General features: G+C 45.3%; 1 protein-coding gene across 3 annotated transcripts in view; it reads right to left on the minus strand.

The window, feature by feature from the left end:
• NOS1 (nitric oxide synthase 1) overlaps window positions 1–21127 on the minus strand; it is a 225182-nt gene that overhangs the window by 19493 nt on the left and 184562 nt on the right. For 2 of the 3 annotated variants that reach the window (XM_031650800.1, XM_017946235.3), the window contains exons 17-22: window positions 20278–20379; window positions 18095–18211; window positions 13224–13398; window positions 9070–9208; window positions 8397–8475; window positions 305–498 (exon numbers count right to left, since the gene is read on the minus strand). In XM_031650800.1, the coding sequence (XP_031506660.1) occupies window positions 305–498; window positions 8397–8475; window positions 9070–9208; window positions 13224–13398; window positions 18095–18211; window positions 20278–20379 (806 nt within the window). The remainder of the gene's footprint in view (window positions 1–304; window positions 499–8396; window positions 8476–9069; window positions 9209–13223; window positions 13399–18094; window positions 18212–20277; window positions 20380–21127) is intronic. The other variant, XM_021923001.2, reaches the window with a different exon arrangement.

Genomic DNA, 21127 nt, shown 5'->3' on the forward strand with positions numbered 1-21127 from the left:
TGGAAAGTGAAAAGAGTGGCTACTGCTAACATCCGTGTCTAGTCAATGAAGGAAGGTAGCGGCCCCCTTCTCCCAATGGTGAGCCATCGATGGCCTGGCACCATGCGCATTTATTTGCTCAGCTGGTTGGCCCAAGGTTGATCAGCCATGAGAAAGGGGAAAATCTTCAGTCTCATCGGCTGCTAGCAACAGAGACCCACTCTCCTGCCTGGACTCGTGACTGGGAAGAACGGGTCTCTTCTTCCCCAGACACCCACTGCCTCTGCAGCTCCCTAGAGCAGGGAAGGGCCCCTGGGAATGTTACCTAAAGCCGTGTTCCGCTCCTCCAGCAGTTCCACTTTCACCATCTGGTTGACAGGGGGTGCGTCTTCCAGCCGCTCGATCAGGGCATTCACGAGGTCCTCGTGGTTGCCAGGGAAGACGCCCAGGTGGTCCCCAGGCTGGTACTGCAGCTCCTGATTCCCGTTGGTGTGGAGACGCACGAAGATAGTTGACCGACTGCAGGAAATTGCAGAGGAATCATAGGACAAGGGCCAGCAGCTACTTCTTCCTTTTCTTTGGCTCTTCTGTCTGTCCCTGTTGGCTGCAGTTCTCCTCCTTCCATTCTTGTTGGGGCCTGTGCTAACCAAGCCTATTCCCCCATCATTCTATTATTATTATGGTGAGATAGGGTCTTGCTCTGTCACCCTGGCTGGAGTGCAGTGGTGCGATCACAGCTCACTGCAGCCTCTATCTCCCAAGCTCAACGATCCTCCCACCTCAGCCCTCCCAAGTAGCTGGGACTACAGGCAGGCACTGTCATGCCTGGCTAATTTTGGAATTTTTTGTACAGATGGAATTTCCCTATGTGGCCAAGGCTGGTCTCAAACTTGTGAGCTGAAGCAATCTTCCCACCTCAGCCTTCCAAAGTGCTAGGATTACAGGTAAGGGCCACAGTGCTCAGCCATCATTCTACACTGAGGCTTTTTATCAAGGTCACCAGTGAACTCCTCACTGCAAATCCAATGGCTGCTTCCTAGGTTTCATCTGGATCTGGAAGCAGTATTGGGCATAACTACTCACTCTCTCCTTCTCAACTCCCTTCTTTTGGATTCTAGCACCCCATTCTCAGTACTAATAGGGGTTCTCTCAGTGTCTAGCACTACACTGGAACCACAGACTGTGGTATTCCCAATCTGTGAAATTCTACATCTCCTAGGAATTGCAAGCCCCACTGCCTTTGGCAACCAGGGTTCCTCGTGTTGTAATGGTAAAGGAAAAAAGACTTGGCTTTAAGCTTGGGTTCCTCCTATGCATAAACTCATCAATATTACAACATTGAGAGATCTAAAAAGACAACACAGAAGGAAAGTCACTGATGCCCACCGGGTTATAACCTTTCTGCATTGATTCTTGTGTTTCAGGTTCAGGAGGCCTGTGCTAATCCAACAGCTTTCAATAATAAACTCTCAGAATGTGATTATTCTGGTCCTTTAAAAAGTTTTGGTACAGGCCAGGCGCAGTGGCTCACACTTGTAATCCCAGCACTTTGAGAGGTGGAGGTGCGCGGATCACCTGAGGTCAGGAGTTTGAGACCAGCCTGGCCAACATGACAAAACCCCATCTCTACTAAAAACACAAAAATTAGCTGGGCATTGTGGCGCACGCCTGTAATCCCAGCTACTCCGGAGGCTGAGGCGGGAGAATCACTTGAACCCAGGAAGTGGAGGTTGCAGTGAGCCGAAACCACACCACTGCACTCCAGCCTGGGCATCAGGGAGAGACTACATCCCCACCCCCCACCGCCACCCAAAAAACAAACAAACGAACCCCAAAAAACCTTTCAGTACAGTATACTGCATTTTACACAATACCTGCAAACTCTAGGATCAACTACACTTGGATAAATCAAATCTTTTGCACCCTTTGAGCTATGATTGCTTTTTCAGACCTGCTTTTTCTTCATTGCCAATGAGTTTTCAGTGGATAGAGACGCTTGATATTCAACATGAAGTTTCTATATTCTCTATGGTATGTAAATCAACACTTGAATAGCCCAATGGGACTCGCTATTTAAAGGAGTTTTTGGCTCAACCAAGAACCCCTTTGTGCTACAAATAGCCACCATTATTAAAAAGAGTTGAGCGGGCATATTATTTTGGGGGAAGAAACGGTGTCAAGTATTTTCTTGAAGCAAGGCATCCCCGCCCTTAGCATAGTGGGGAACTTAGCGACCATAATTGTGAATGGTAGTATTAAGGTCTGGAGTCCCACTGTCCCTCCCTGGGCAGATCTTGCCCTGTCTGGGAACCTGCACGACTGAGCCTTCTCAGAGCTCACACCAGTCTTTGGTTCCTGGGGAGCAGACATTACCTCCAGAGAGCTGCAAGAAGTAAATCGCAGAAGCCAGGGCCAGCAGGGGGCGCTGTGGGGTTTCTAATTTGGGAGCCTCCTAAGTTTACCCAAAGGAAGCCTTTGAAAGGCCCGCAAATCAATTCCCGCTTTCTTCCCAGATCATCACGATTTGTACAAAATAGAAACGCAGAGGACCCAAACTTGCTGAGCTAGCTCACGAGCACAGCCACCTCCCCCCAAGTCCCCTTGAACGAGGCAGAGGGTGGCCGTGCAGACAAGGAGCAGGCTTGGGAAAGTGGCTGGCCCGTGGGCTAGAAGGTGGGTCCAGGCTCTGGCCCTGCTGGGAGTTTAATCAAGGGGACTCTGCATGCTGCTTGGGGGTGCTTGCTGAGAACCCCCAGCGCTGAATGGCCGCAGGGCCCCAGGGCACCTTGGTGGGCTGGTCTTTGATGCTTTGCTGGGAAGCCGACCCTCTGGGGAGTAGCACTGGCTCATAAACCAATTGTCTTAAATCTCAGTTCTGCTGAGCTTTGTAAGTGGATAATTTTTAAACATTTTTAAAAATTATTAGTTTTAGTTTTTTTGAGATGGAGTCTCTCTTTGTTGCCCAGGTTGGAGTGCAGTGGTGCGATCTTGGCTCACTGCAACCTCCACCTCCTGGGTTCAAGCGATTCTCCTGCCTCAGCCTCCAGAGTAGCTAGGATTACAAGCGCCCACCACCATACCCGGCTAGTTTTTGTACTTTTAGCAGAGACAGGGTTTAACCATGATGGCCAGCTGGTCTCAAACTCCTGATCTCAGGTGATCCACCCGCCTCAACCTCCCAAAGTGCTGGGATTACAAGTGTGAGCCACCACGCCTGGCCTATTTTTTATTTTTTCTTAAAGCTTGGGACACATATGGGCCATATGAGAAGTACAGGGAGAAGAGGAAGAGGCAATGGAACAGCAGCCGCCATTTGGGCCCTATTTCCTTCTCCCCCGAGTGTCCCCTCTGTGTGATTTATTTCTAGTCACATCCAGAAGCATCACATACACACACATGCTTGGCGGTGGCTCAATGATAGGTTTGCAGATAAAAGAATAATTTGCTAATGTCCAGCATTAAATGGAAAAAAAACCCAGAAAATGTGCATTCTTCGGTGAAAAGGATAAATATTGTCAGCTGTGAACTGCTCAAGTTAACAAGGTTCATTCATTCAACACCCGTACATTGCGTGCCAAGCACTGTTCTAGGCACTGGTGAGAGAGTGATGGGGAAGGACAGCAAAGTGCCCTATTCTCATTGAGAAGTCACTTAAAAGATCTCAGGTGGGGTTGGTGATGTGGATGAGTGAGTGGTGATGGGTTGAGGGGAGTAGGCTATGTCGATAGGACAGTCACGGAGACCTCTCTGGCGATTTGACATTTAAGCAGAGACGTGCAAAGACCTGCAGGCACAGCATTCCAGGGATGGGGAAGAGCACGTGCAAAGGCCCAGAGGCAGAGAAAAGGTGGCATGTTCAAGGAAGTGAAAGAAGGCTGGAGTGTTTGTTTGGACAATAGTAGCGGTCATATCACAAGAGCCTCATGATGACCTGCCATGGGAAGGAGTTTGGAGGTTTCCTGAAGTCCAGCAGACCATTAGGGGCTGTGAAGCTGGGGAGTGATAGGCTTCAATTCACGGTTTTAAAAGATTCCTCTGTCTGACGACCCGCTTCCATAGTAAAAGATTAGGGTGGGGGTGGCCAGAAATTCACACCTTGTACAAGTAGGACACCTAGTCCAAACCAGTTTTCCGCACCCTATGCAAATGGCACGCCTGGTCCAACCAATATTTTGCGTCCTATGTAAATCAAACACTGCCTCCTCACTAGACATCTGTAAACCCCCAAGCCCCTGTGCATTTCACCGTGGATCTGGCAACCCATTTCTCCAGGACCCCTCTCTTCAGCAGAGAGCTCTTTTTTTTTTTTTTTTTTTTTTTTTTAAGACGGAGTCTCACTCTGTTGCCCAGGCTGGAGAGCAGTGGTGCGATTTTGGCTCACAGCAACCTCCGCCTCCCGGGTTCAAGTGATTCCCCTGCCTTAGCCTCCCGAGTAGCTGGGATTACAGGCACCTGCCAACATGCCCAGCTAATTTTTGTATTTTTAGTAGACACGGGGTTTCACCATGTCGGCCAGGCTGGTCTCAAACTCCTGACCTCGTGATTCGCCTGCCTTGGCCTCCCAAAGTGCTGGGATTACAGGCATGAGCCACCGCACCCAGCCCTTTCTTTCATCAATTAAACTTCTACTCTTAACCTCAAAAATAAAATAAAATAAAATAAAATAATAAAAAAAAAAAAAAGAAAGAAAGAAAGAAAGGAAAGATTCCTCTGTCTGCTCTTTGGAAACCGATGTTTTTAGAGAAAAGCTCAGAAACCAAGAGACAAGTTGGGTGGCTATTCCAGTCAGTCAGACTGGACATGCCCATGGCTTTGCTCAAGGTGGTGGGTCTGAGATGTAGTTGAAAGACAAGGCCAAGGGCATCTGCTGAGCGACTGCATGACCCAGGCGAGAGGGAGAGAGGAGTGAGGATGACACTGGAGGTTTTGACTGAAGCCAAACGTTGATGTCCTCTGTTGAGATGGGGAAGGCTGGAAAGAAGCTATTTTACTCGAGGGGAGATGAGACTGAAGCATTCTACCGATCAAGAACTCTGCATTGTAATGTCTGCCATTCTCCCAGACATCCCGGTGCTGACCTTAACTTCTGCTGTTCTTCCTTCCTGGACCCCCCTCCTCTTTCCCGCCTTTCTAAAGCCCACCCTCCCATAAGAGGTTCATCTCAAGTCCTGCATTCCCCTCTTGCTCCTGATTTCTAGGACTTAGTGTCTACACCCCACACATCAGCCATCCATTATGCTCTCTCTTCTGTGTCATTTGCTAATTGTTGTACGTGCATTAGAAAATTTATTTCCAGGCTGTGATGGTGACTGTGGTCACTTTTCTCTTTAGATTTTCAAGGATCATCCTCAAAAGGCTGCCTACTTCCTCATAAGCACTTTGCCTGCCATTAATGGTCTCTCGTAGGGGGATTAGTGATATCTTGGTTGTGGCCTTTTAGGCCAGACAGCCCAACTTCAGCCTCGGGCAGGAGAAAACGGGAGAGTCATGCTTTTTCACTCAATTATCCTTTTTCTTCTTTTTTTAAATAAGCCTTATGAAGCTGGAAATGGTATTAAGCTTGAAAATAGGTAGTGCTTTTAAAGCACTTTAAGCTTGAAAATAGAGAACATGCTTTTAAAGAGAGAAACACGGAGGTAAGACTGGGTCCTTTTTGTGCTAATTCATAACTGATTTGAATTCTACACTCCAGTTCTAACCTTGTTTGGAATATTCTCTTGCTAGTCACTTTTAGACCCGTCGCTTAGAGTCAGGTGCCTCCTCTGGATGGGCGGGGGTGGGGGCTGATTTTGGGACTTTTGGTTTCACTTAGCATCAAAACATTTGCAAGTTTCCTTGCTACTTATGTACTATGGCTTTGGGAGTAAATTCTGTAAGCTGGTCTTTCATAGTTTGTTGCTGAAGGAAATTTCCAGTAGATTATTAGGCCTTCTCATGCAATGCTACTTATATCATCCCTTCCCATAGGACCAAAATAAGTAGTAAGAGATATATTTCAAATACAGAGTCCCTCTCCATATCAGGGGCCATTATGCTCTGAATTGCACTTAACTAATTATTCGGAGATTAATTTCCCACTCCATTTCTTTAATGTTTGAGAATCTAAGAGAGAATATGAGAGCCCTGGGGCTCTGCTCTGTTGATCACTTTTATCAAAGGTTTGGAAGATTACATAGAAAGCACACACACTAAATTTGCAGGTGACATGAAGCACGGATGGATAAGGAATACTGACGGGACTCTATGATATGCTAGTTGCTTTATGTAGCTTATTTTTAATACTTAGCAGCCTTGCAATGCTGGTGAGGCCATCTGTGTAGCCATTTGGCACACTGACTTTGGAGTCAGATAACCAGGTCGGTGTGACCTTGAGAAAGTCACTTGTATTTTCTAGTTGTCATTGTTCCTATTTAAAATGTGTATGATAAGAGCGCCTACTTCCCAGGCTGGTTAGAATTATAAAAGATCCTGGACAGAGGACTCAGCACAGCGCTTGGAACACAGAGAGCTCTAGAAAAACATTAGTAATCTTCATAGCTATCATTCCTATTATGTAGGTAAGGAGACAGGGGCTCAGATCACCTAAATGGCTTAGCCAAGGCTGCACAGCTAGTGCATGGCAGAGCTGGGGTTAGAGCCCAGAACTGCTTAATCAAGAGCCTACTCTTAGACATCACATCTCAAATTGATCAAACTGGGTCTGTCCATCCATCTCTCTACTTGTATAAGTAATTCTTCTTTTTCTTTTTTCTTCTCCTTTTTTTTTTTTTTTGAGATGGAGTCTTACTCTGTCGCCCAGGTTGGAGTGCAATGGTGCAATCTCAGCTCACTGCAGCCTCCGCCTCCTGGGTTCCAGCGATTCGCCTGCCTCAGCCTCCTGGGTAGCTGGGATTATAGGCCCCCACAACCACACCTGGCTAATTTTTGTATTTTTAGTAGAGACAGAGTTTCACCATGGTGGTCAGGCTGGTCTTGAACTCCTGACCTCATGATCTATCTGCCTCAGCTCCCAAAGTGCTGGGATTACAGGTGTGAGCCACCATGCTGGGCCGAGTAATTTTTCTAGCACTAATGAAGGTCTTTGCACTGGTTCCCGTTGAATGGAATGTTTTTCACTTTGTAGTTACAGCAGAACATCTTTTCAAGTCTTGATTCTTTGCACAGCATAGTTCACTGCGCCGTGCTTAGTTCACCGGGTTACCCACCTCTGTTCCCAGAGCAGCAAGGGGGTCTCTGTGGTACTTTGCAATAATTGGAAAACAGCCAGTCCTTGGAATCAACAAGAGCTCGTCCTTTATTGTGGGTGGCACCTGGGAGCAGAGGTGGGTAACCCAGTGAACCAAGCACAGCACAGTGAACTATGCTGGGCAAAGAATCAAGACTTGAAAAGATTCTTGATTCTTCTGCTGTAACTACAAAGAGAAAAAGATTCTATTCAACAGGGATCTATGCAAAGACTTTCATTAGTGCTAGAAAAATTATTTATACAAGTAGAGAGATGAGCAGACCTGGTGTGATGATTTTGAGAAGACGTGATGTCTAAGAACAGCAGTGACCGCTTTTAATGGAAAAGCAAAACGGCCATTAGAACCATGCCTGAGATCTCAGGCAGCATTAGCGCGTCCTGTTCAAATTGGTGATGGTAATAATAACCTGAGCACATTTGGCAGTGATCACATCTCTCCACTGCACTGTGACCAGGTGAGAGTGACATTTCCAGCAGGACAGAGTGTGTCCTTTTACTAAAGCCAGAGGCTTGGGAAACCATGTCTTAGAAAGAATGACTTGAAGGAATCAGGCCCCAGAGGAGATTGGTCAATGTCGTTGGCTATTTCCAGGTCTCTCATTTGGAAAGAAATAAACTTGTCTTAGGTGTCACCAGAGAGTAAAACTGGGTTTAAAATAAAGTGCTAGGAAGACATGCTTTGGTTATATTTGATAAAAAGATACTGGTTATATTGGATATTAAGCTAATTTCTAACAATTAGGACTTTATCTCCCATCAACCCAAAGAAATTTAAGCAGAGTGTGGGTAGCCACTTTTTAGCTACATTAAAAAAATTATTCATAATAGGAAATACTTGGACTAAGTGATTTCCAGCTAAGATGCTGTGGTACAATAAACATGCAGCAAATCTACAGGGGTGTGGTCCACTGTTAAAAAAACCTTACTCAGAAAACCTTTTTCTTTCCTCTTTTCATGAGATCAACACCATTTCCTTTTCCCACCCCTTCAGGTTGGAGCTTGGCAAAAGGAAAGCAGGAACTCCAGACGCTAAAAAGCAGCAAGGGAGTCTCTATGGCACTTTGCAATGATTGGAAAACAGCCAGTCCTTGGAGTCCACAGGGCTTGTCCTTCATCATGGGTGACATTTGAGAGAATAGGTGGGTAACCCAGTGAACCAAGATGTTCCTACCTGGATTTAGGGCTCTGGAGGTTTTGACGGCTAAGTAGTCGGGCAGCTGAGACTCGCTTTTTGTGGACATTGGATAGACCTGTGGGGAGAAAAACAGTTTTCCTGAGAAGGTGTTGAATGTTCCATTAAAAACTCCCCAGGCGGGGCAAGGTGGCTCCTGCCCATAATCCCAACTACTTAGGAGGCTGAGATGGGAGGATCACTTGAGGCCAGGAGTTCAAGACCAGTCTGGGAAACATAATGAGACCTTTTCTCAGAATATTAATACAAACAAACACTCTGCAGCATTTTCTTCACCCTCTACTGACACTTCTACTGTTCTCTGGACTAGAATGAGAGACAGAAGAGAACAGATGAGGCAGGCATTGGTTGGGACGGGTGAGGTGGTTGTGGGTAGTGCAGAACAAAAAGAAAATCTGGTTGAATTAAGTTGAGAAGAGGATGGTTTGGAAGAACACAGCATATTACTAGAGAGACAGAGAGAGAGAGAGACATTTCCCAGTACTTGTTTTACGGAGTGTGGGAGGGCAGCAAAGTATTCATTTTGGTAAGACTGCACTAAAGGGAGATCAAAGCAATGAAGCCCATCTTCCCTAAGCACCTTCTGGAGGTGAGATCGCCTGCCTTTCCCCCATTGTCATGAATGCCTCCCTAGAAGGGTGGTGGGAGGTACCTTGCGTGAGTTCTGGAGCTTCGGCCACATAGGTGAGGCGGAACTTGTTTCTCTTCCAGCTGCGGTCATTGCTGATGAGGGAATTGTTCGCCTTTTCAATGTTGACATCATCTCCCACACAGAAGACATCACAGGCTGCCTGTGGTGTACACAAGGCTTTCAGTGACCTCTTTCAGCCAAGCGGATCTCCTTGCCAACAGCCCCAAGTCATGGCATGTATCTACATCCACCCATCCATCCATCTATCCAACTATCCATCCATCCATCCATTCATCCATCCATTCATCTATCCATCCAGTAACCCTTCCCTCCTTCCCTTCTTCCTTCCCTTCCTTTCTTCACTCTACCCTTTCATTGTCTTCCTTCCATCCATTCACCCATCCACTCATCCACTCTGCCATTCATCTACCCTTCCGCCCTCCCATCCATGTATCCATCTTTCCATCCATCCATCTGTCCACTCACCCACCCATCCACCCACCCACCCACCCATCCATCTTTCCACGCACCCATCCTTCCTTCCATCTACCCATGCACTCATCCATCTTTCCATGCATCCATCCTTCCATCCATCTACCCATCGACCCACCCACCCATCCATCTATCTTTCCATGCATCCATTCTTCCATCCATTCACCCACCCATCCATATATCTTTCCATGCATACATGCATCCATCCATCCTATATATTTTGAGTGTCTGCGATGTGCTGGACATGTCAGATTTGCCATTGACTTTAGGACCTAACCTGCACTTAAGATATAATTCTATTATGTCATTTATTCCTAAAATTAATGTGTGTAGAGGTTTAACATTAAATAAGAAAGTAAACATCTCAGAATTTCCCAATCCATCTTCCTCTAAATATTTAAGAATTATGTAAAGAAAGGGCATATTGAATGAATGTCTGGATGACTGCAAATACATTTTCCTTTTTTTTTGTGGTCAAGCTCACTTGTTCTTCGATTTTAACAGTTCTAAGAATTGCTGTCCTTATTTATTTATTTATTTATTTATGACAGAATCTCACTCTGTCACCCAGGCTGGAGTGCAGTGGTGCAATCTTGGCTCACTGCAGCCTCAACCTCCTCCCCAGGTTCAAGTTATTCTCATGTCTCAGCCTCCCAGGTAGCTGGGATTACAGGCATGTGCCACCACACCCAGCTAATTTTTGTATTTTTAGTAGAGACATGGTTTTGTCATGTTGGCCAGGCTGGTTTCGAGCTCCTGGCCTCAAGGGATTTGCCTGCCTCGGCCTCCTAAAGTGCTGGGATTACAGGCATGAGCCACCATGCCCGGCCAATGTCCTGAGTTATTTTTAAGATAAAACCACAGATAATTCAAAATAATGATAATTTTTAAGAATAGTTCTTACCATTGTTTGACCTCATGTTGACTTTAAAACAATCCAAATGTTCACCAGTGGATGAATGGATTAACAAGACTTGACACATCCATACAATGGAATATTATTTGGCTATAGAAAAGGATGAAGTTCTGATACATGCTACGGTATGAATGAACCTTGAAAACATTATACTAAGTGAAAGAAGTCAGTCACAAACGACCACATTATGATTCCATTCATATGAAATGTCCAGCACAGGGAAATCTACAGAGACAGAAAGTAGGTTTGTGTTTGCCAGAGCTGGGACTGGGATAGGAGCAGGAGGTTGACACCTAAAGGGTACAGTGGCTTTTAACAGGCCTTCCTTCCTGGTTGCTCAGTCAGGGTTGGCTGATGGAAATCAAGCAACAGAATTATCCCAATGGGTATAAAAAGCCATTATTTCAACTCTCCTTGTCTGGGAGGAAATGCAAGAACAGGCTGATAAACACTGCGTCCCCACATGGAAATCCTCACAGCCCAGGGGCCTCAGCTTCCCCATTTGCTCTCTACCTGCGTTTGCTTTCAGGATGAAAAGTGTCATCTAAATGACAGAAGGTTGCATAGTACTCTTCTCCCGGGGTTGCTGATGAGTATGCATTCCAAGGCTAGGATGGCGTGGGTAAAAGTGGCAGGGTCTACATTCATTACCACCTCCCAGCCTAGAATGGTCAGTTTAGTCATCCTCATATGCAGATAGAAGGCCATGCATGGTTCATTTATTCTCCTGTGGCCTTAAATTTAAAACAGCTCTGGCCAATAGGATGTCTTATCATGATGGAAAGGTTCTACACTGTCTAATATGGTAACCCCTACCCCTGTGGCTACTGAGAATGCAAAATGTGTATTCTCAGTTGCTTACTGCAACTGAGCAATGGGATTTTTTTTTTTTAAATACTGAAGAAAGATAACAGTTTATTATAATTTATTTTATTTAACAATCTAGGAAGTTTGCAGCCATCAGCAGTTCCAGCGCAATTTCAAGTACAATTGGGGATTCTGGAATCTCAGTGGAGCTGTGAATGTAGTGAACGTTGTATGTAAACTGTGTGCCATGCCTATAATCCCAGCACTTTGGGAGGCCCAAGGGGTGTGGACTGACTGAGCTCAGGAGTTCACGACCACCCTGGGTGACACGGTGACACCCCATCTCTACTAAAATACAAAAAATTAGCTGGGCATGGCGGCAGGTGCCTGTAGTGTCCCAGCCTCTTGGGAGGCTAAGGCAGGAGAATAGATTGAACCCAGGAGGTGGAGGTTGCAGTGAGCCAAGATCGTGTCACCGCACTCCAGCCTGGGCAACAGAGCAAGATTCTGTCTCAAAAACAAAACAAAACAAAACAAAACAAAACAAAACATGTATACTTTTGTTAATACAGGGATAGGAATCTCTCTCTCAAATTAACTTCATTTGTTTTATTCTCAGCAAACTGACCTGGGCCACTCAACATGGCTTTTATCATTCCTGATGTTAGCACATGTTCTATTTTTAAAACACATTCCTGACCCTCAGAAGGTATCAGTTAGACATGCATGGTACCAGGGACTTCACAGCCACCATAGGCTTTCTCCTCTACATCCATCATGTTCTCATGAAATTCTACTTTGCTTCCCCAGGAACTTCAGTAGTTTCCTGGTAAGGTGGGGATGCAGAGTCTGTCGCTCCCTTCTGTCTGGAGGAAGTCAGGAATGGGATTTTAAACCTATTTAATTAAATTAATTAATCAGTTTTTTAAAGACATGAGGTCGCACTATGTTGCCCAGGCTGGTCCTGAGCTCCTGGGCTCAAGCAATCCTCCTGCCCAGCCTCCCAAAGTGCTGGGATGACAAGCATGAACCACCATGCCCAGCCTTATTTAATTTTGAACTGTGTAGATAGGTATAGATGTAATTCACGTAACATACAATTCACTGTTTAAACACGTACAATTCTGTGGCATGTAGAACGTCCACACGGTTATGCAACCCTTCCCACTATCTGCTTCCAGAACATTCTCATCACCCCCCCCCACACTGAAAAACTTTTTTATCTGTTAGTAGTCACTTCCATTTCCCATCCCCATAACCCCTAGCAACCAATAACCTGCCTTCTCTCTCTATGGATTTTCTGATTCTGGACATTTCATATAAATGGAATCCTGCAATACATATTCTTTTGTGACTGTCTTCTTCCACTTAGCACAAAGTTTTCAAGGTCCATCCATGTTGTAGCATGTATCACCACTTCATTATTTTTTACAGATGAAGAATATTCCATTGCATTGATGTATCACATTTTATTGACCCATTCATCATATTTAATTTTAATTAGCTGAAGTTTAAATTTAAATGGCTATGTGTGCCTAGTGGCTACCATATAATATTGGTCAGTGAAGATCTAGCACAAGAGGGGTATGCTTGTCAAAGTTGGTAGACTGCCAAGATCTTAAGTTTGGTTTGGTTGACTAACTCTATGTTTTTCTGTGTACCTGTATACCAAATATGAGTGAGGGATGGCTTCCTCCCAGCCCTGACATTCCAAAACTCTATAATTTTTTTATGGACCAACTCCTTGCCCATAATGTAGAATGTTGGATTCTGGGTAGAAAATATGTGCTTTCAGGACACCCAAATTTATCTGAGCTGTTTAAAGTTGTATTTTGGCTGGATACATGGGAGAGGTACTGAGGGTTCTCTCAAGTTTATTCTCTTCTTGATGGTTTAGGTGCTGTCTTTGGGGTTGTGGGGAGCATTACTTCTCCCTGTAGGTCCATGAGATCTAGATTACCTTGAAGACCTTCTTGGCCCAGGTCCTGAAAGCCTCTTCCTGCCCACAGAGCTCATCCCCTTCCCTCATCTTCAGGATCCTCTCCCCTCCCAGTTCTTCCAGGAGGGTGTCCACAGCATGTCCGAAGGCGCAAAAGTGAGGGTACGCTCGTGAGCCAAGACCAAACACTGAGAACCTGTCAAGGGGACAACAGAATGTTCATGCTAAGGGACTGTGGGGAATGTGGGGAGTGTCTGGTGTAATGGGCTAAACTGTGTCCCCCCAAATTTCGTATATTAAAACTCTAATCTCCTTACAATTGTATTTTGAGATAGGGCCTTTAAGGAGGTAATTAGGGTTAAATTAGGTTATAAGGGTAGAGCCCTGTTCTGATAAGATTAGTGTCCTTATAAGAAGAGGAAGAGACACCAGACCTCTCTCTCTCTCTCTCTCTCTCTCTCTGTCTCTCTCTCTCTCTCTCTCTCTGGACATAGTAAGAAGGTGGCCGTCTGCAAGCCAGAAAGGGAGACCTCACCAGAAAGCAACTCTGCTAGCACCTTGATCTTGAACTCTGGCTTCCAGTACCATGAGAAAATAAATTTCTTTTCTTTAAGCTGTCTGTGAGTTCTAGAATTACAGCCAATACCACTTAGTCTGTGGTATTTTGTTATGGTAGCCTGAACTAATATATCTGTTATCTCAAAAAGAACAATGTTTAGCTGATGGTGGTCAGGCAACCCCAAGCTCATCTGTGGAAGGGCACTTTAAACCTAAGGGCTCTCAAGTGTTTCTCTCCCTTTCTTTTGGTCTCTTTTAATTACTGCCATCATCAGGAGAATATTCTAATTTGTTCTAAGGCGGACAAATTAGGGATAGCAATGACCTGGAACTACTGGCTGTTTTGTGCATGTCCACTTCTAAGCTGGACCAACTGGGGAAATTAGTCTATTTTAGTGGAAGGCTTAAATTCTATGAGTGACATAACTAGATTAGTTTTAAGTATGAAGATAATGAAACTATAACATAATGGTCCTCAGGGACTTGTATTAATGAAGAGACCAGAAGAAATTGTCATCAACACATCAGACAGGTTCTTCTAAAAGGGGATGAAAGAGTTATAAATATTCTGGTTACATTCCTTGTAGGGTCTATGAAATTAAATTGCTTCACAGACCCTCTGTGTATAGATACCACCAAGAAAATGTTGGTGCTTGAACCAGTGGGGTCAAGTTCATGAGATGTTTCTCTGTTTTGAGGTGGGGACACTTGGACTGAAGGAAGGAAATGGAGGGCTATGTCCTAGGTGGCTCCTGTACGGGTGGTCCACAGCCCTTCGGACACTTTCTGCCACATTTCTAGAACTTGGTCTTGGCTGTAGGTCTAGACCTCACAGTGACAGGAACAACAGGTTCATGAATGGGACAAAAACACCCCACCTTGCCCCACTTTTTAAGGTCAGAGTGTTCTGCTGTAGACTGTCATCTCAGATAAACCATGGAGTGGGACTACTTAACCCACTCCATACAGGATCAGGCCCTGCCCCTGAATCTCTTTTTTAGGTTGATGGGGACAAAATGGTAACAGATTGAGATGGGGAGGAAGGAAGAAGGTAGGAGAAGTTGGGAAGGTACCCTCCATCATTGGAGCATGAACTTGGGGTGGGTCCAGGTGCCTCACAGGTGAAAGTTAATGTAGGTTAATATCCACTCCCCTCAAATCCACACTCATATTGTATCATTTAATCTTCCTCTTCTTTCTTGCCCTCCTTTCCCTAGAATTCCAGAGCCTTTCCAAATAAAGTATGTGGGATTAGACAGCATTTTGCCATTTACTTATTGATTTATTATTATTTTTTTGAGACAGAGTTTTGCTCTTATCACCCAGGCTGAAGTGCAGTGGTGTGATCTCGGCTTACTGCAACCTCTGTCTCCCAGGTTCAAGTGATTCTTTTGCCTTAGCCTCACGAGTAGCTTGGATACAGGCATGCCTGGCTAATTTTGTATTTTTAGTAGAGACGGGGTTTCACCATGTTGGTCAGGCTGGTGTCAAACTCCTGACCTCGGTGATCCGCACACCTTGGCCTCCCAAAGTGTTGGGATTACAGGCATGAGCTGCTGAGCCCAGCCTGCCATTTACTTTTAACTAATGATCTTCTTGAATCCAAAAACATTACCCTTTTCTTGCAGGGTGGTGGCCTGACAGGTAGACAGAGATGGTGACTGGATGTGGACTGATTGGAGGGGTGACACGAAAGGGCATCCCTGCCTGAAGCCACCTGCCTCAGCCTTAGCCCAGTGCAGATCGGGAGCTCCCAGCACTAGTCATGCCTTCTGGTTAAGGTGCTATTTCCCGAATCTCTGTGATTTATGTTTGTGATGTCTGCCATATTCGATTACCACTGACACTGTCAACAACTCATTTGTGCTTTTGAACTTGCTTTTACTTTTTCCTCACTAGCTCATCACTCCTATGATCTGAATGTTTGTGTCTCCCCCAAATTCACAGGTTGAAACCTAACCCTCAATGTCATGGTATTAGTGGCCTTTGGAAGGTGATTAGGTCATGAAGGTGAAGCCTCATGAATGGGGTTAGTGCCTCATAAGGGGCTGAAGAGACCTTCCGCCATGTAAGGACGCAGCTGGAAGGTACCATCTATGAGCCAGAGAGTGGGCCCTCACCAGACACTGAATCTGCCGGCACCTTGATCTTGGACTTCCCAGCCTCTAGAACTGTGAGAAATAAATTACTGTTGTTCACAAGCTACCAGTTTATGGTGTTTGGTATAGTAGCCCCAATGGACCAAGGCTCCCAACTCTTGTGTTCACCAACAGATGATGATTCAGGTGGTTGATTCATTAACATTCTTCTTGGTGGGCCTGAGAACCTAGACTGCAGTCACTACTAGTCACATTTCCATCACAATCTTCAGCTTATGATCTCAAAATGCCTATTTTAAGCCTCCAAACCAGGAGTTGGCAAATCTTTTTTTTTTTTGAGACAGAGTTTTGCTCTATCATCCAGGCTCGAGTGCAGAGGCGCCATCTTGGCTCACTGCAACCTCTGCCTCCCAGGTGCAAGTGATCTTCCCACCTTAGTCTCCAGAGTAGCTGGGACCACAGGTGCATGCCACCACGCCCAGCTAAGTTTTTATATTTTTGGTAGAAATGGGGTTTTGCCATGTTGCCCAGGCTGGTCTCAAACTCCTGAGCCCAAGAGATCTGCCTGCCTTGGCCTCCCAAAGTGCTGGGATTATAGGCATGAGCCACTGTGCCTGGCATTGCCAAACTTTTTATATGTGGGGGTCAGACAGCAGATATTTTTAGGCTTACAGGCTGAGAAGCAAAATTGAAGCTATTACATAGGCACTTACAAAACAAGAAAGAAAACAAATTCCTGAACATTCTCAATTGATAAAATTAAAAACATAATAATAACACTTAAGCATACTTTAACACAGGTCTACTATGAGAAGACTGGAATTCATTTTTTGGGAGAGAATAATAACATTTTCTTCATTGGGGTTCAAAGGTAATGTTTTCTACCATCAAACTGATTACAAATGATCATCGGTAAGAAAAGCATTATTAGCTCATGGGTTGTTAAAAATATGCAGTGACCAGGCTGGATTTGGCTCACAGGCATTAGTCTGCCAACCCCTGCCATGATAGATTTAATAAGGGAAAAATGGGTCTGACTGTCAAACTCTAGAACTGATGTTTCAATGTTGAGCTGAAAAATGTACTGATGTCAAAACCTATAGAATGTTCAACACCAAGAGTGAACCCTAAAGTAAACTATGGACTGTGGCTGATAATGATGTGTCCCTGTAGGTGCGTCAGTTCTAACAAACGCACCACTCTGGTGTGGGATGCTGATAGGAGGGGAGACTGTGCGTGTGTAGTGACAGGAGGATGTGGGAACTCTCTGTACTTTCTGCTCATTTTGCTGTTAACCTAAAATTGCTTTAAAACATAAAGCCTATTTGAAAATGTCCTGGAGGACATAACAGATATTTCAACATCTAGCAAACCAGTGATCTATATCATCTACTAAGCATTGCTCTGAGTAATTATGGAGAAGGCTCAGTTAGTGAAGTTCTGAGAGATTTGTGGCCAGGCCTGAAGGTTCTTCCTACAGGGCAACTCACATTAGTCTTGTCTTGATCAATATCCACGAAACCAAGGGTTTGACATTCCAGTTTTCTTTCCTTCCAAGAACCCATTAGACTGAATACACAACTGTTGTAATATAAAATATTTGTCCACGTACTTCCTAAAATTATCTCATAGTATGTGACTAGGCCATGAGATAATATGAGGTTAGGGCAGTATTTGTCAAATCTGACTGCATGTTAGAGTCAATTGGAGAGACTTAAAGGAAAAAGCAGCACACGGGCCCAATTCCAGATCAATTCCATCAGAATCTCTGGAGATGGGGCTTGGTTATTGTATTAGTATGCTGCAAACCTCCCCAGGTGATTCTGAGGAGCCTCCAGGATTGAGAACCATGGGGTCATAGCAGGGTGTCTACAGAAGCTTCTATTAAGTATACACCATAGCTATTGGGAAGGGCAGCTCATTGAGCAATATCCAGAGATTGATAGCCTTCAGCACAAATAACGGGGTGAACCTTGGGTAAGGGGGCTCTGAGGGAGTGTGTATAGAAAAAGAAGTCACAGAAAGGATAAAAACGGTGCATGGGGAGACCAGGCAATGTGACTTAATGGGTGGGAGGGGTCCCAGACAGCCAGGATGCAGCTGGTTTTATGAGAAATGAATGGACATAGAAGGGAGACTCCCTTCCCATGACGAAGAGCTCACTTCGTAACTAGGTCCAGCTCCCCAGGAGCCTTAGTCTTCCCTGACCCCCGACCCCCTTATCCCCTTGCTTACCTCACATTGGCCAGGGGTCCAGCACTCTCGAAGTTGTCTCTGAGGTCGGGCCCATCGCCTGATGATTTTTGGGAGTCAGAGTAGGAGGAGACGCTATTGAATCGGACCTTGTAGCTCCTGCCAAAACCAAAGAGAACCTGTGAGCTCTGGCCTGGAGCTCCCTCCTGAGGTCAACACCCTTGATGGATCTTCAAGTGACAAGTCCTGATTCTAGGGTCTTCTCTTGTATGTTGAGTCAAACCATAACACTCCCATGGTCTCTTCTATAATCTACCAACGTACCCATGTCCACCACAGTGGTAACCGTCCATGTATACTTGGTCTTACTGGTACTAAAAAGGTTTCTGGCCATGCTTAACTCAGGAAACCTGAGACCCATAAAGTTAACATGATTTAATCAGTAAGAAGTCAGGAGCAGAACTAACTACTCCCCTGAACCATGAGACCATGCTTTCTTGTTTCTCAAAAAAAAATTTTTTTTGGGACAGAGTTTCACTCTTGTTGCCTGGGCTGGAGTGCAATGGCACGGCCTCGTCTCACTGCAACCTCTGCCTCCCGGGTTCAAGCAATTCTCCTGCCTCAGCCTCCCAAGTAGCTGGGATTACAGGCATGTACCACCATGCCTGGCTAATTTTGCATTTTTAGTAGAGACAGGGTTTCACCACATTGGCCAGGCTGGTCTCGAACTCCTGACCTCAGGTGATCCACCCTCCTTGGCCTCCCAACATGCTGGGATTACAGGCGTGAGCCACTGCGCCTGGCCCTTTCTCAAATTTTAGGGTACACAAGAATCATCCTGGGATTTCATTAAAATGCAGATTCTGATTAAGTAGGTCTGGGACCTGGCTTGGAGTTCTGTGTTTCTAACAAGCTCCCAGGAGATGCCAGTGTCTCCGGACTTCACTTTAAGTAGCTGGAAACTAGACCATGCTGTCCAAGATGGCAGCCATTGGCTAAGTGTAGCTATCTAAAGTTAAATTAATTTGAATTAAATGCAAGTCAGTGTGGGTTGGTACACTGCAAACCTCCCTAGGTGATTCTGATGTGCATTCAGCTTTGAGAACCACTGGGTCACAGCAGGGTGTCACTTGCACCAGCCACATTTCAGGGGCTCCAGAGTCACATGTGGTTAGTGGCTGCTATAGTGGACAGCACAGATATAGAACATTTACATCTCTCTAGAAAGTTCTTCTGGACAGTGCTGGAGTATCCCATTCAATACTGTCCTTCCATAAAGTTAGAGTCCTTAGACTTTTCAGGGTTCTGTCACATTTCACATTTCAAGTAAATATGAGCAATGTTCAGCACTGACACCTGGCATGGAAAGAGACTGCATTTTTAAATTAAATAATTTTGAAGGCGAAGGACGATGTCATTGGGACTCAAACCTCAAGATGAGAGGCTCAGGAACCTTCAGACTAAAAAAAAATCCAATTTCTCAGTTTTCCCCTAAAAGTGGTAAGTTGTGCTCTCAGGTAAGGCAAAACAAAACAAAGCAAACAGAAACAAACAAAAAATCTGAGACCAAACAAACAAGCAACCAAAACTTCAAAACAAAACCCAAACCTCAAGAAGCAAACCCAACACACAAATCTAATTACAAAAAATTAAAAAGAAATAAGAAAATAAAAAACAAGAGAGAGGAAGAAGAAAAGAAAATAAATTGTGCATTCTGGCAGCAGGGTTTTCTAAGCTGGATGTTCTTTAAAGTTTTTGCTCCAGCATCAGGAAAGTTCTAAATATATGTAAGTGTATTTTCTGCCCTAAAATAGTCTCACATTGAGTCATGCAATATATCAGGGGGTGGCTGTGTTGTTAGTGTTGGAGGAATGGTTGATGGTTGTGGTAAAAATAACAGCACGTGCATTTGTATGAGGTTGGAGGTTTTTCCAAATGCTTTCCTTTTTGTTACTACCCTTTAACCCTGCCAATAGGCCACAGAAGTGCGTAGGGCAGAGCTAATTTCTCCCCATTTGGCAGAGGAGAAAGACCGAGGCCCACGGGGGTTAAGTGACTTGCTCAAGGTCACTTAGTGAGTTAGTGACACAGCTCAGGCTAGAACTCAGGTCTCCTTGAGACCTAGATGTGTGGCCTGGGATGCTCAGGCATCGGGCCTGCATGCACGCACTCGCACACACATGCGTGTACACACATGTGGACATGTACACACATGCACACTCTACCTGTGCTGGCTGTCACGGGCTGCAGCCAGACCGTGGACTTCTGTGTCACCATGGGGGAGGGGAGGCCCTTTACGGGGAAAGAAACGCAAGGGTTCCGGGCACCTAGAGGGGAGAATCGATGGTGCCCTATCTCTCCCTGAAGGAGGGGTGAGAGGGAACCTGCTGGGAGGCCATCCAGGATGGGGTGGGAAGGAGAGAGGTAGCGAGAGTGAGGACTACGATGCTGATCACAAAGACTCAGCAACGGTCAGTTTCCTGGGTATCAAACTTATGTGAATATGGCAGTACGTTCTCTGCCCAAAGAAAATCAGAAGGGATTTTCTTTTTTTCTTTTCTCTTCTTTTCTTTTTTTTGAGACGGAGTCTCTGTCGCCCAACCTGGAGTGCAGTAGCGCAATCTCTGCTCACTGCAACCTCCGCCTCCCGGGTTCAAGTGATTCTCCTGCCTCAGCCTCCCAATAGCTGGGATTACAGGCGCACACCACCATGCCCAGCTAATTTTTATGTTTTTAGTAGAGACAATTTTCACCATGTTGGCCAGGCTGGTCTCAAACTCCTGACCTCAGGTGATCCTCCCACCTCGGCCGCCCAAAATGCTGGGATTACAGGCATGAGCCACCGTGCCTGGCCTCAGAAAGGATTTTCTGCTTAACATAGCCAATAAACACCAGCCAGCTAGAGCATTTGATATTCACCTTAAGACACAGGGATCTGCTCCATGCTTGAGCAAATACTGAGTTGGCCTAATGGAAAGATAGCTCAGTGTGCACATACCATATGTCCTATACCTTATGGGGGATGCCAGGGCTTTTCAAGGGTAATTAAATAAAATTTTTTTTTGGCTGGGTGCG

Source organism: Papio anubis, chromosome 9, assembly GCF_008728515.1.
Source record: "Papio anubis isolate 15944 chromosome 9, Panubis1.0, whole genome shotgun sequence".
Taxonomy (NCBI): domain Eukaryota; kingdom Metazoa; phylum Chordata; class Mammalia; order Primates; family Cercopithecidae; genus Papio; species Papio anubis.